At 48.7% G+C, this 15,000-nt stretch overlaps 1 protein-coding gene across 1 annotated transcript in view; it reads right to left on the reverse strand.

Moving 5' to 3' along the window:
* Window positions 1-15,000, reverse strand: part of LOC136937792 (transient receptor potential cation channel subfamily M member 3-like) — a 57,701-nt gene that overhangs the window by 6,222 nt on the left and 36,479 nt on the right. The window contains 6 exon segments of the mRNA XM_067230913.1: window positions 2,650-2,949; window positions 3,277-3,413; window positions 4,131-4,344; window positions 4,559-4,669; window positions 4,671-4,761; window positions 5,495-5,567. Of these exon segments, the coding sequence (XP_067087014.1) occupies window positions 2,650-2,949; window positions 3,277-3,413; window positions 4,131-4,344; window positions 4,559-4,669; window positions 4,671-4,761; window positions 5,495-5,567 (926 nt within the window).

Raw genomic sequence — 15,000 nt, forward strand, 5'->3', positions numbered from 1 at the left:
TGGTAGATGATCCACAACAGTCTACTAAAGCAAAATGCTATCATTTTACACAAAAGGGAAAGCCCTTCAAATGACTAACTTGTATATTGTATGTAATGTTACTTTAATATGATATTGCTATACATTACCATAGCATTAAGTTCATAATCTCTCGAACTATTTCTCAAATGTCCACTGATTGCAAAGCCCTTGGGTGCATAAGCTCACATTGCAACAGCGTTCAGTGTCTGTTAGAACCAATGGAATGGTTTCAATGTGAGCCAATGCTTGACGCAAAAAGTGAGAGAAGGATATGCATAATGACGCACGGCTGACAGATCAACTCCTTCTCTTCAGCCAGGAGGATGTGATGTTGCTGGAACTTTCCGGCATGCACAGACCCAGCTCCGAGCCACCTGCATCATCCTTTCCTTGGCTGTCAAGTTTCTCATCTATTTCTCCTTTCATTGGCATATATATATATATATAAAGAAGCCGAGACTGACCCAGGGGCTGTGTCGCTATCCCAGCAGCCTCTCCTGAGAGGAGGCTGGCCGTGGCCTCTATCGAGTGTGGACAGGTAATCAAATCCAGTCCATGCTGCACCTCTGAACAGACAGCGGCTGGTAGTGCCACCGGAGACAGCTCCAACACAGGCACAGGAAACAAGGGTTACATTAGACGCCTGTAATCATGCGGCGCGAGGGCAGAGAGAGAGGGGGGGGGGGTGGGGCTGAGACAGGGAGAGTAGGAGAGAGAGAGAGAGAGAGAAGAGGAGAGAGAGAGAGAGAGAGAGAGGAAGGAAGGAAGGAAGAGAGAGAGAGAGAGAGAGAGAGAGATGAGAGAGAGAGAGAGAGAGAGAGAGAGAGAGAGAGAGAGAGAAGAGAGAGAGAGAGAGAGAGAGAGAGAGAGAGAGAGGAAGGAAGGAAGGAAGGAAGAGAGGGAGAGAGGGGAAGAGGAGGGGGGGGTTGTCGGCTGGTGGAATGGTGACCATGCTGTTAGATGCTGCTATGACAACTAGGCGTCCCTTTGCCTCCCCAGCCCCCTTTCATATGAGCCCAGGCATAGGATGACAAGGGAAGCCCACTGGTCACGTGACCGGACGGAGAACAGGGAAGTCACTCTCTTCCTGCTTCCTGGCGACGCCGCACAGCGCGTCGGTCGGCCGTCGCGGCCCTCGGTGACATGACATGGCCCAGAGCGCGCTTTCAACCCACGTCGACAACCCCGGCACGGTCCGAGGGTGAGCGTGCCAGCGCTGCCAACCGCATATCACATGTAGCAGCCGTGTACAAAGCAACGATTCGGCGCCGCCGTGCCTTCGGAAGAATTCAGCACCATAGCGCATTCTGAATGGCAATGTGGGGTATGTCATGTGACACACGCATGCAGCTCTGGCGGTTTGACGGATGACGAGGTGAGAGGTGGACAGATGATGCGAGATCATCCCGTCTAGCATTTCACTCCGAGGAAGTCCCTTCCAGAAAGGCGGTGATTCGAACTACAGTGTCGCTTTCAGGAGTGAAACGGATCGTGTTTTGCCTCTGCGTATCATGAGCACAGAGGACGTAAACAGACGCAAATGAAAACTGAGCTCCTCTGTTGATGAACGTTGCCGACTGGTACAATCAATCACAAGTAGATTTGGTTAATAAGACCCACAAAAGACACAATTTCTCTGAGTTCATTTTTGCCTATGGGCTGTTAGAAATAATGCAATTTAGAGGTCTATTTTCAGCCGCGGCAGAGATGTGTGTGTGCGTGTTCTGTGCTTGTGTGTGTGTATTTTGTATTTATGCAAATCCCTTCGGCTCCTTGACTCAGTAATACACTGGAAATAGGAGGATGAGAAATGCAATATGACAAGGGCCAGGAACAACAAGCACAACACACACACATCCACACACACACCCACACCTACACTCTCTCTAAACACAGAAAGTCCAATTTAACTGATGTGCTCTTACAATACCACAATTGGCTGCAATGTCATTACTGTTTCTGCATAATCAGACTGAACTGCTTCTCTACATGGGCAGTTGTGTGCATGTCTGTGTGTGTGTGTGCATGTCTGTGTGTGTGTGTGTGTGTGCGTGTGTGTGTGTGTGAGCGTAAGAGAGAAAGCGTGTGTGTGTTTACATCCATTTCCTCAGACAGATCTGCAGGGTTTGTCGGAGGTAAGTAAGAGCAGGACTGCTAGAGAGAGCAAAGCAGAAGCTAAAAAAGGAGTAAGTTCCAGTCTAGAATGGAAACCACCGCAGGCAAAGTCTCACTGCATTATTCACTGTGGATCCAAAACACTGGCCAAGATGTAGCTGGCACAATGTGAACTCAATAACCTAACTGATCTAATGCACGGGTGTTACCAGTGCTGTATGTTAGATTGAAAATGGACTTGGCTTCAAAATTGGCCCTGGATTGTATTTATCTTTCGTACTTATTACATTACCTAAAACACCACACCCAAACTCAGCGACTTGGATCTTATGGTTGGTTGAGACTGGGTTCTACAGTAGTATGCTGGCTTGTGATTGTAAATCTCCAGGGCTCTACAGCAGTATGCTGGCTTGTGATTGGTGAAGCCTGGGGTTCTACAGCAGTATGCTGGCTTGTGATTGGAGAACCCTGGGGTTCTACAGCAGTATGCTGGTTAGTGATCGGGGACCCAACGGTTCTACACCAGTAGGCGCTGGCTTGTGATTGGAGATCTCCGGGGATCTCCAGCAGTATGCTGGCTGTGATTGGAGAACGTCGGCGCTGGCTGTAAAGCGTGTGAGAGGCGGGGGCACTCCACTCACGTGTGTTGATCTTCTGCAGGGAGATGTGTTTCTCCAACTGCCGGCGGAGTTTCACCTCGGCGCCATACTTCCCCGTGGTGCCGTTGTCAGCCAGGATGAAGTGGGAGTGGAGGCTGTTCAGCACCGTCAGCTTGCTCAAGGGGTTGGACATGGTCTGGTACGGTCGAACCACCTAACGGCCATAAAAAACACTTAGCGAGGCCAAGAGTGTTTATCACGGTGCGGTCGGTTAGATTCTTGAGGCTTGACACGGTGCTGTTGTGGTGTCATTACTTGGCCCACCTCAAGGCTACGTTTACGACCATCCCGGTTCTGCTGACTCAGCGGGCTACATAACAAACCGGCTATAACATACCGCAAGTGTGTCGAGGTTATTATTGGGGATGAGTAAAGGACACGTGTGCAAAACACACGCACACACACAGGCTAGATACACGATACATATACACACTCGCAGACACACACGTACACACAGACACGCACACACACACACACACACTGTGTAACTCTCGTCTTTTCCCACCAGGTCCTCCTGGTTCTCCACTATGCCCCAGGGGGCGATGCCGATGGTGCAGATCTTTCCCCGAGATTTAGAGGCATGGTCCTTCAGCGCGTCACCCACATGCCGAATCACTCCTGAACATTCAGTGGTTTATAGAGTTGAGGAACATGTGTGTGTTGTGTGTGTGTTTGTGTCAGTGTGTTTGTATGCGTTTCAGGAGGAGAGAAAGAGAGAGACAGGGAGAGAGATGGGATAAGGAACAGACCTCGACACAGGACGCACATATGCAGATACACGTACACACAACTAATACACGCCTACAAGTCTATTCATTTGTTATGATGATACAATGATATATACATAGATACATCCAATATGATCTCCTCTACACTACCAAGCTACCTGCCGCAGTTGAAAGGGAGCAGCTCTGTTTCCACACACACACCCGCCCGCCCACCCACACACACACACACACAGACCTCTCCGTCGGGCTATCTTCAGTCACGACTGGAGGTCATCTCATTCCATGTCTTGCCTGACACTCTCTCTCTCTCTCCAGCTCTCTCTGTCCGAAAAATCATCTGTCCATCAATTATTCACCCTTCCATCTCCTCTCTCTCCTTACACCTCTCTTTCATTGTCTCTTTGCCCTCGCCCTGTGCCAATGTGTATGTCCAATAATGTGGGGCCTTTCCTCCGATCGGTCTGCTAGCTAACAATGTCTTTAAGTGTTTAGAGCCATCAACGACAGACACACCGATTATGCATAAAAACACTGAAACTGAGCCACGGACGTAGGACATGTTTCACAGACAAACAAATGGACGTCGTGGTCGCCGCGCTCCACCCACCTGTGTTGACCCCGCCCGTGAAGATCCACGCCCCGGTGGTCATGGCAGCCGTGATGAGGCCCTTCCCAAACACCTGCTTGAGTTTGGGCTGCAGCTCGAAGTTCTGGAGCCCTCCGTGGACCGAGATGAGCAGCTTGGGGAGGTCCAGCTGCCACTCCTTGGTCATCAGGTGCAGCAGGAGGTCGGGTTTGGTGTCGTACGACACGCGCACGTACTGCAGCGCACACACACACACACACACACACACACACACACACACACACAGCACGCGCGGAGAGGGGTTTTGAGTTGACAGATAAGAGACACCACCTGTGCCTCCTTACAATGAAATCAGTGCCTTTTCGAATGAACACTTCAAATGACATTTCAAAGGTAAATAAAACGTTTGAATTCAGTGGTTTCGACACGGAGACGAGTGGACCAGTCACCATGGCTTTGTTAGAGTGTCCCCCTCCTTGGAACTCGATGGTGCCGAAGGCGTCGGTCGGGCTGAGCTGGGTGTGTTTGCTGATGGACCATTTCTCCGCCAGGCTGTCGTTTCTTCGCCAGGCGCTCCGCCTTGTCGTTCTGACTGGTGGAGATGCCCGGGGGCAGCCCCACATGCTGGCCAATCAGACGGCCGCAACAGCACATGAGGGAGGGGAGGAGAAAAGGGTCGAGAGAGAGGGAGGAGGGAGGGGGGAAATTGAGGACAAAGTATCACAGGAAGTGGCAGTTGGCGATAAGGGAAGTGACATCTAAAGGATTGTGTTTTATCTTGGGAGACTTTTCTGGATATCTGTCTCTCTTTTCCTCTGGGTACAATACTTCACAGACAATATTTGATATCAATCCATTGAGAACATTAGAGGGATGCATATCACAACTGCATTTGTAGTCTGTTGAAGACATTAAACAGAGATATGCCATCACTGTTTAAACTCCTTAAGGCTCTGAATCAGGAACATTTGACAACAATACAAAGTTTCCTTCATCCCATGAAGTAAAAGCACGCCATGTCTATCCTGTGTGTTTCGGCCTGCATCAGAATAAACATTTGTACTACTGAAGGATGATTTGATCCTGGGAAAACCCATGTTTCTCTCTTGCGCCCTCAAGCTATGCTATTCTGTTTATCCAAACAAACAGCTTGTTTCCTCTGTGGTGGGGGAGGGGAGCAGGGCACTGTGCTAAACTCTTGCTTTGTCACCCAGGGCAGGGCAGTGGCTGTGAAAGACTGACACTACAGGAAAAAAAGAGAGATAGAGAGAGAGAAATAAACCGGGCAAGAGTTGAAACGGGGAAACGATTTTCTCACACAGGTTTTGCTCGCTTCACCACTTTAAACAGCAGCATGCAGTGAAACAGTTTGCGGCATCACTCACCTATGGGGGTCTTTTCCACTCACTATGATATGAACACATTCTCTCTTGCTGAAGGCTCTCTCTATCCACGATTCTGTGCCTGGGGAGACAAGAGGACAGAGTATCATCAGTGTAGTCTCTCACTCAGAGCACCCTCTTGGTCTGAGCTGATGTGCGCTTGGGTGCTGCAGGGAGAGTAGTTCTGTACAGATTTCAAGGTTTGCCAGAATGTTCCAGGGCTGCCGAGGTGACCCACACTCACGCAACACCTTTGCAACCCCAACCAGTCTCCCTGATTTCCCGGCCACTCCTATGGTCATTTACAATTGGGAAAACATCACAACATAACAAGAAAATAGCATACTACACAAGCTTTGAACACCATAAAGATTACCTCAGTGGGCTAAGCCCCTAATCTAAAGCCAATCTTATAGATGGGTTTATCTGCAATGAGGGAGAAAATTTAAAACAGGAAGACTCCATTAGAATGGAACACAGCACCAGAACACTAAGCCTCACCACAGCAAAGGGATTTATTTGTCTAACAAAGACAGCAAACCAAGGAGCCGTGGGGATATTTGAAGACTATATGACATCTATTTTTGGATTCACAAACAGTGGGCCATGCTTTGAGAACGCATATGTCATTTCTTTCTTTGTACCTGCACACACGCAAACGCGCGCAAACAAAACACCTACGAAACATGAAAACATTTGTTTTTTCAGTCAGAGCCACAGAGATAGCGAGGATAGCTGTCAGAACTGCAACACTCACTCATATGTCAAACACTGTCGGACTTTCTGAGCTGTTAGCTGCTCTCCAACCCGCATAAATAATGGAACGCTTCCTGATTTCCTCAGGACTAGAGCTGTGATGACAGCCAATGGGAAGAGACGTGGGTAAGGGCATGTTGTTGTCATGTCTAATTAGCATGCCATAGCCAGAGGTATACAACAGAATAACAAGGCATCACATGAAAACACACACACACAAACATACACGCATACAAATGCAGGTGGAAACACAAACATAAAGGTACAAGCGAATCAGCAATTCTGAGAAGTGTCTGTCAGCAGATAAACACATGCATTCATTCTTGACATCATAGGTGATAGAGGCCAATATATATATTGTCTATTTTAGCTTCATTTCAAAGCAGGAAGGACATGAAAACATGTATCTCTTACGGTGAACAAGGCTCGCCTCAGTCCTGTTCATACAGGAAGTGCGTCTTTATCAACACGAGGTTCGGGGGGACAATGTATAACTGGAGTGTCTGGAAACCCAGTTTTTCTCCCCCACGACGGGACGTGACTGGTCGGGACAGGTTGGCTGCGGAACGCAAAGGGGAGGGGCTTCCGAGGGAAGAGGAGGGACACGGCACCGCACCGACACGACAAAGGAGGACGTTGTTTTTTGGTTTTGTTCCGCCATTCATCCTGGGAGAATTGGCGTCCCCCTTGTTCCAACGTCCACTCTGCTTGCACACGGGCTTCCACCCCCCCCCCCCCCCCCCCCCACCGCCCCCCCCCCCCCCCCCCACCCCCACCCTCGCTCCCGAGCAAGAACAACACACTCTGCTGTCCGCCTGGCTGACCCATGTCGAGCCCCCCCGGCATGCCAAACCCCAGCGCCAGCGCCCCCCGGGGGACCAGCTACTGCTTCGGGCTCCGGTTCCCACCGGGGGCGGCGCTCGTCAGGACGGCACTCCACACAGGCACACTTACCCTGACACCAGACTTCCCACGATGAACCATCACTCTGGGGGGGGAACTCGAGCCTGGGGCGCCAGGGGGAGGGGTTGGGGGCAGGGGGGGGTGCTACGTTCGGCGGGGGCAGCCCGACGCGATGACTCAGCGGGCCGCAGGACCGCCCCCTCTCGCGCCCCCCCCCCTAAACACCCATCCCTGCCCCACAACGCCCCCCCCAACAGGCCTCTACCCCAACACTGTATTCACGCGCTCGCTCGAACACGCAGAAAGTAGATGCCTTTCAGGCGAGGTCGGTGTTTGACAGCGTCGGTGTGGAGCTGGCCTCGTTTCTCCACAACGGATAACAGGCCAGGGACCACGGAGGAGGCCTCCGAGACGGCACACAGAATAACGAGCCAACACCATGAAGCATGCCAACACTTCCTACAGACGAAAACCCGCAAGATGTGTCACGATACACTCTATCCTTTGTATTGTATTACTCTTTCTTTTCTCATCCTCCCTCCCTCTCCCTCTCCCTCTCCCTCTCCCTCCCTCTCCCTCTCCCTCTCCCTCTCCCTCTCCCTCTCCCTCTCCCTCTCTCTCTCTCTCTCTCTCTCTCTCTCTCTCTCTTTCTCTCTCTCTCTCTCTCTCTCCCTCTCTCCCTCTCTCCCTCCCTCCCTCCCTCTCTACCTCTCTACCTCCCTCTCTCTTTCTGTCCCTCCTCCCTTCTTGTGTATGAGTTTTGACATGCTATGATGGGATGGCACTACACCCTATTGTGTAATTAAGATTTATCATCGGGGTGCACGCCCTACGTCTGCCAAGACACGGGAAGGACTGTGTGTGTGTTTGTGTGTGTGTTTGTGTGTGTGTGTGTGTGTCTGCTTGAGATGTGAGGAACATCTTGGACGTGAGAGGAAGGTGTCTGACAGTCAGTTAGTGGTCCTCACGCCCTTACAGACAAACTCTCCCACTCCCAGTTGCTCTCTCTCTCTATCTCTCTATCTCTCTCTCCCTCTCTCTCTCTCTCGCACTCTCTCTTTCTTTTCTCTCTGTGTCGCTCCCATCGTTTCTTTCTTTCTTCTATAATTGAGTGGTGGGGATCACAAACCAAATGACTCACACTATTTGGCAAAAGATCGCTACAGCTGGTATATTTCTGTATTGCGTAAAGTACAGCATGTTCTGTTGGCTGAAATACAACAATATTTATGGAGCAACATTCTCTACCTTGTGAACGGTCTTAGCAACAACGTCTAAGTATGGACTAATCCGTTCCCTGGGAAGGTGATCTGCTCTTTGCCTCCCTGTTTCAATTTTTTTTCCCTCCTCACCTCAATTGGTGTCACAGTCAAATATGTAGGATGTTGTCAGGACAGCTTGGATACATTAGCAGTAAGTCAGCCCACATATTCCCTGTTTACCTGTCATCTTGTCCTACTTTTTACAGTAATCACATTGGATTTGAATCTTTTTCTTTTTTTATATGGGTGAAACAGCTTTCACTAAGAATTGGATACATTTCCAAACAGATGGGAGAGACATATTTATGATAATGACATTTTCAAAATAATATTTAACCTTCTTTATAAATATGCTTATTTGCATATAGCGTTTGCCATCATGTAACATTCCGCTAGGACTTTGTATAACTTAATGTGGTGTATATTTTAAAATAGATTCCATGTAAGATTTTGTATTGAGAAAAACACAATTGCACACATCCATCTACACAAAAGCAGTCTTTGAGGAGCATGCTCTAAAATAAATACAATCAAATGAATTCTATTTGTGGAAATGGCATAACATATTTTAAGTGATGCCTTGGTCAAGAGAACATAATGTAATAGTGCAAGAGGCAAGAAATGGATCCCAATCTTCAAATTAAATCAATGATTTCCATAATGATAAAGTAATAGAGTAGCACTTCATTCCCGAATGAATCCAAAAGAGGAGCTTTGTTCTCTCAGTGGGTCAGTGTCTTCCACACGTGAAACCTCAGACGCTCAACGGCAAATCAGAGGCTTCCGACTGGATCGTCCTCATAAACTGATGCGGGTATGTACTCAGTATCATCAAGTATGTGCATAATGAAACCTTTATATATATATATATATATATATCAATATATATTGATATATATCACCTGAAGAACACACAACCCCCAGTTACCAGAGTCTTACCTGAGGCAGTAGCTGAGCTGAGTGGCTGGTCTATGTTAGGCATGGCTGCGGCGGCTAGCCTTGTCTCTGCACCTCCCAGCCCTGAGCAGACCCACGGCTCCAGGCCAGTCTACACCTCAGCCCGACGGCGCTACGACTCAGCCCCAGCCACTGTGGCCCTATGAGCCCACTGGAATGTGTGTGTGTGTGTGTGTGTGTGGACGCGTGCATGCCTTACTGTGTGTGTATGGGGCTCAGTGTGAGTTTATTACACAGCTTTGTCGGAGAGTCGTCTCTGATTGGTCAATGGCGGCATTCTAGGGTCTGTTATGTCTGAGTAGCAGACCACTGCTATGAATAACAGACCGTTGCTACGGACGCTAATGAACTATTTGTGTCAGCGGAAGCAATACAATCCTTTTTAAATCAATGTTTGGGTCAAAGGGATGATTAGTGTCGTAAGAAGCTGTGTAATGATTGGAGTGATTTGATGATCGCTTTCCACGGAGTCCGTCGTGGTACCATTGAGGTTCTGCGTCACCCTGCCAATGTTTATTTCAAAATAATGAACTGCTTGCGGTGCACAATCCCTCACACAAGCCTTAGAGAAGGGAGACTCAGCTCTCGGAGCCAGCTTCTGCAACCACACACACATTTCTCTTTTCACCGTCTCCCGTGTTCCTAGCCTTCTCCGTGTTTCGACGGCAGTACCTCGCCCAAGCATCCCTGCCCCGGTCCTCTCGGAGGAAGGCCTGGAAGCCTCCGTGTTCTCTGCTGGAGTCTCCTCCAGCCTGGGTCTGTCCCTGCCCCCCTGGGTGTGTGTCTCGGCGGGGCTCCTGTGTGTGTGAAGGCAGCAGGTAGGTGACTTCCACCCGGGGGTGCAGCATGGCTGGCAACAGGCCCTATTAGACAAGGCACCGTGTCACTCCGAGTCCCTCCCATCTATTATCCATTAGTCCACACGCACGCGCGCGCGCGCACCCCCCTTCTTACGGTCAACCTCCTCTTACACCTGCAGCCACTGCACTCTGCTCTCAGTGGGAGAGCTCCTCTGAGCAGGAGGTCTTAAGCCCCGACTCTGCTCAGCACGGCTGGGAGGGGGGACACTTTCTCCATTTAGAACTGACTGAGCCTTTTTTGGGGGGGTTTGTTTGTGTGTGCCCGCGTGTTTGTTGCCGACTGTGCGTCTGTCTCTCAGCGTGTGTGTGGAATGGGGGGAGGGGTGCTGCACAGTATTGTATTCCTTTTGACGTGGGTATGTGTGTGTGTAGGAGCCGGATTAAATCCAACGGACGCCATGGCACTGTGACTCTCCGGTTTTAGGTGTGTGTTCGAGAGCCTGTGTGTATGTGTGTGTGTGCGTGCGTGTGTAATTTCCTCGAAAATGTGTTTATTCGAGAAAGGATTTCATTTAATGCAGATTACAGCTTTAGTTTCTCCGGTTGCCCCACTGTTGGGACTAATTAAAACCTGCCCAGATTACCTTGAGTCTGCATAATCCCAGGATTAAGAGCCAGGGCACACAAGGGTTCTAGAGTAGCTGTACAAAGGAGCAGCATGACAAGTTCACCTAAGAATACCCATGCCCCCTCCCTTCTAACTTGCTATCGCAACAACAATGCCCTGTTGGGAGAAACGCCCGGAAAAGACATGTTGTTTGAGAACAACCTCAGATGTCTGGTTTGTCAGCAACAGCTGTAGTGATAGTTGAAAGTTGAACATTCGGACAGCTAATGAATGCCGAGGGCCACCACAGTCACATAACCTTGTCATGAGGTCGTTTAGTTTGTTTAGCTTCCATAGGACATAAAGTACAGTATACATCAACTGCTTCCTCAGCAACATGACAGTTTGATAAGAACCTAGAACCTGGAACTAGAGGGTTTTCCTCTGCAGAGGCAATTCCCTCCACCGAATGTGTATTCTCATAGAGCGCGGCCAGCACACCGCACTGCCCAAAAGGACCTATTGGACAGCACACCACAAAATGGACCCGTCGTCTCAGGTTTGTCAAATCAAAATGGAAAACAACGATGGGGTTTACAGCACAAGCTTCCGGCACAAGCTGATTGAGTGTTTGGCTTTTTCTTGTAATCGACTTGTAATGGACTGAGGTGACGGGGGGTGTGTTTGTTGTTTGAAACGGCAGTTGCTAAATGGAACTAATGTGTCCTTACAGGTGTTTAATTCAAGGTCCCCTTCCCTCTCAAGTAAACCAGAACATCTTTTCCTTTTTTCCCTTCGTCCGTCCTGTTGAATCTCCTTTGACCTGAATGCTTTTACACAGAGTGGAGGCTGGCGGTGGGAAGGCGGGACATCAGCATGCAGGTATTCATCCCTCGTCTCTCTCTCTCTCCCTCTCGTTTTCTCTTCCACCTCGCTTTCTCTCTCGCTCTCTCTTTCTCCCTCTCTCTCTCGCTCTCTCTTTCTCCCTCTCTCTCTCTCTCTCTTTCTCTCTCTCGCTTTCTCCCTCTCTCTCTCTCATTCTCTCTTTCTCCCTCTTTCTCCCTCTTTCTCCCTCTCTCACCCTCTCTCTCGCTCTCTCTCTCTTTCTTTCTCTCTCTCTCTCTCTCTCTCTCTCTCTCTCTCTCTCTCTCTCTCTCTCTCCCTCTCTCTCTCTCTCTCTCTCTCTCTCCCTCACTCCTTCTTTCACCTCACTCTCTCTCTCTGTGTCGCAAACACGCACGCACGCACAAGCACAACGCTCTCAAGGTCGTAGCGTTGACGACAACCGTACTTGACGACGTTACGCCCGTCGAAGGCCCACGACCGTGAGGAGAGCTGGAGGTGTGCGTCGTATGCACGCCAGTAAGATCCAGTTGCTAGCTAGCTACAACCCCCTTCTCCCCCCAACCAGTCTTTACTACTGGACTTCCGCCAGCCTGTCATCCATAGCGATGAGCTGTAGTGAGTCTGACGGCTCTCCACCCTGGTCCGGCCTGGTCCGGCCTGGCCCTGCTCTGATCTCTGGGCTCCAGGTCAGGAGATCCAGACAGTTCAGTTGAGTGCTCCTACTTCATTCTTACTGCATGGCAGCAACTGTTTCCATGTGCAAACGGGCTGTTAACTTGAAGTTGAGAACCTTCATGGGACACACACACACACCCACCCACACAGTCTGTTGGTCTCAGCAACATTCGTCTTAGAAGAGATTTAGGCTTATAAAATCTAATTGAACACACCCTTTTACAGTATGCGTACGTTTGTGTGAGTGAGTGTGTGTGTGGGAGTGTGTGTGTGTGTGTGTATGCATGTTGGGAGGGTGTTCACACAGTCAAACATTTTGAATACAAGCTGTGCAGCTGCCATCCAGCCCTTCATCATACCGCACTCCATCTAACTGTAGGATCCTTCCTTCCTCCACTCTCCATACATTTAAATGAGTTGCCACTTCACAGAGAACTTTAAGTAAACCCACACTTTGATTACAAATACACAATCATGATGAAAAGCCCTGAAGGATAGTGTTTATTCAACAGCAAGCCAACGATCCAACATGTCATTACCAGCCCTTTCATCATCCTTGCAATGATGCTCAATGGGAAGACGATTGGCCACGGTTCCTACACACTTGCATAACCAATACATAACCACGCTTTAAAACGCGCCCACCCCGACCCTCCCTTGCAACGTTACGTACGTAGCTTGATCAAAGAATTGCTGCCGAGTCGCATCTAAACGTGTGTTTCCTGTTGAAACAATAGGCGTTTGGCGTGGTTGACGTAGTTGCATTTCCTTCAAAAGTTCATGACCTGATCGGTGTGTCAGCAACAGGCCAAACTGCCCCGAGGTCCGATGTACGAGTTCAGACATCCCAAGTCTCACGGAAGTGTCAGGAGAGTCTGGTGGCTGAGCGGTGAGGGAGTCGGACTAGTAATCCGAAGGTTGCCAGTTCGATTCCCGGTCATGCCAACTGACGTTGTGTCCTTGGGCAAGGCACTTCACCCTACTTGCCTCGGGGGAATGTCCCTGTACTTACTGTAAGTCGCTCTGGATAAGAGCGTCTGCTAAATGACTAAATGTAAGTTCCGGGAGTCTCCCGCATTTCAATAGCGGCTCCCTGACGCCCGCAAATGCTGTACAATCTCCCGGAAATCGGGGATTTTGTATTTAGAGCGAGCGAGAGACTGGGGGGGGGGGGGAGAAGCCACCTCCCTGAAATGAGTCTCTGCAGGTTGGGATGTCTGCGAGGTTGTTACATGGAACATGTGCAGGGTTCCTACGGTCACGGAAAACTGGGAATTGTGATTTGCGGGCACTGAAAAGACACGGAGATGAATCAAATCGTAGAGGGTCTTTAAGGAGATGTTTTGAAATACTTAATATTCACATGGAGTAGCACCAGCTGTTGAATGTTGCGTGGTGTTGAAGCCATGTTGCGTGCTGCCTTTAATAATGCAGATGCAGAAGGGGGGGAACCCTGCTTTGTTCCTGTCAGCGAGTAGATAACTCCTGATTAAAGCAGTTCTCAATTTCGGGAATGGTCATGCCATGAGAAAATTCAACTATCGCTATCTTCAACTTCCTACTCCTTCCAGCTGTGGAGGACTCCATGGGCTAAAATTGTCTTTTCTAATCATGTAGAAATGAAGTGTAAAAAGTGCAAACTTGACACGTTTTGGATATTCATATTCCACAGTCTTTGCAGAGTAGACAGAAGTCCTGCAGACAGGACTAGTAGTATACAAGTGAATGTAGACCACACCTTCTGTACAGGATCCTGACAGGCCAATAGAGCTGGGTGGTGCCTCCCTCACCAGAAGAACCAAGAACAATAAGACGACTGAATCCAACCCCAACCAAACAACTGCTGTCATCCATCTTATTTGTCACTTCCGGTAATAATATGAGTCTTTTTCCATTGTGTCTTGTTTCTGTCTGTCTGCTGGTAGGAAACTAGTAGGAAACAGTTTTGTCAAAGTTTGTTGCCTAGCTTAAGTTGCCAATGCCTTGACGTTGTGTCTGTTTATAACAATAATAAAAATGTTGCTAGCAAGCAGTATTACGTTAGATTATTAAATAAATTCTAATGTTTTTTTCATTCACATGAAACCAATTTCAGCTTCATTGTAATGTATTTTAAATATTAGTCAAGTAATTTACAAATTTCAAGGTATTTTTGTATTCAGTAATATGGAAAAATGGGTCAGAGGCCTGAATACTTTTTCATCCCATATCGTGTCAAGATAGTAAAATAATGTTTCTGCATACTCCCCATAGAGACAAGGATGTTCAGGATACAAGCTATTCTGTGTGTACGATCTGTGTTGGTTATGTGTTCATCTCCAGCATGTAACCAGGAGATGGACTGTCACAACGACAATAAAGATGTTTATCGAGAGAATGTGACGGAGATCCCAGTGAATTTGAAACAAGTTGCTACTGAAGTCTACTTTTTTAAGAGTAGTATCCGGACCATTCCAAAGCGGGGCTTTTTCAAGGAAGCCTAAACTAACAAAGGTTGTGTTTCTAGAAACCCCCACAGTCTCAATAGAGGCAGGCGCCTTTGACGGTTTGTCAAACCTGAAACACATTCAAATCCCCCATACTTCCATGATACATTTTCCTGTGGGAGTCTTCAAAGACTTGAGCAAACTAACCAAGCTACAACAATCCAGCAACAAAATCCATATTCTAGAGAAAGGATTGTTTGAAGGCCTCAGAAATCTG

The sequence above is a fragment of the Osmerus mordax genome, chromosome 28 (genome assembly GCF_038355195.1).
Source record: "Osmerus mordax isolate fOsmMor3 chromosome 28, fOsmMor3.pri, whole genome shotgun sequence".
NCBI lineage: Eukaryota > Metazoa > Chordata > Actinopteri > Osmeriformes > Osmeridae > Osmerus > Osmerus mordax.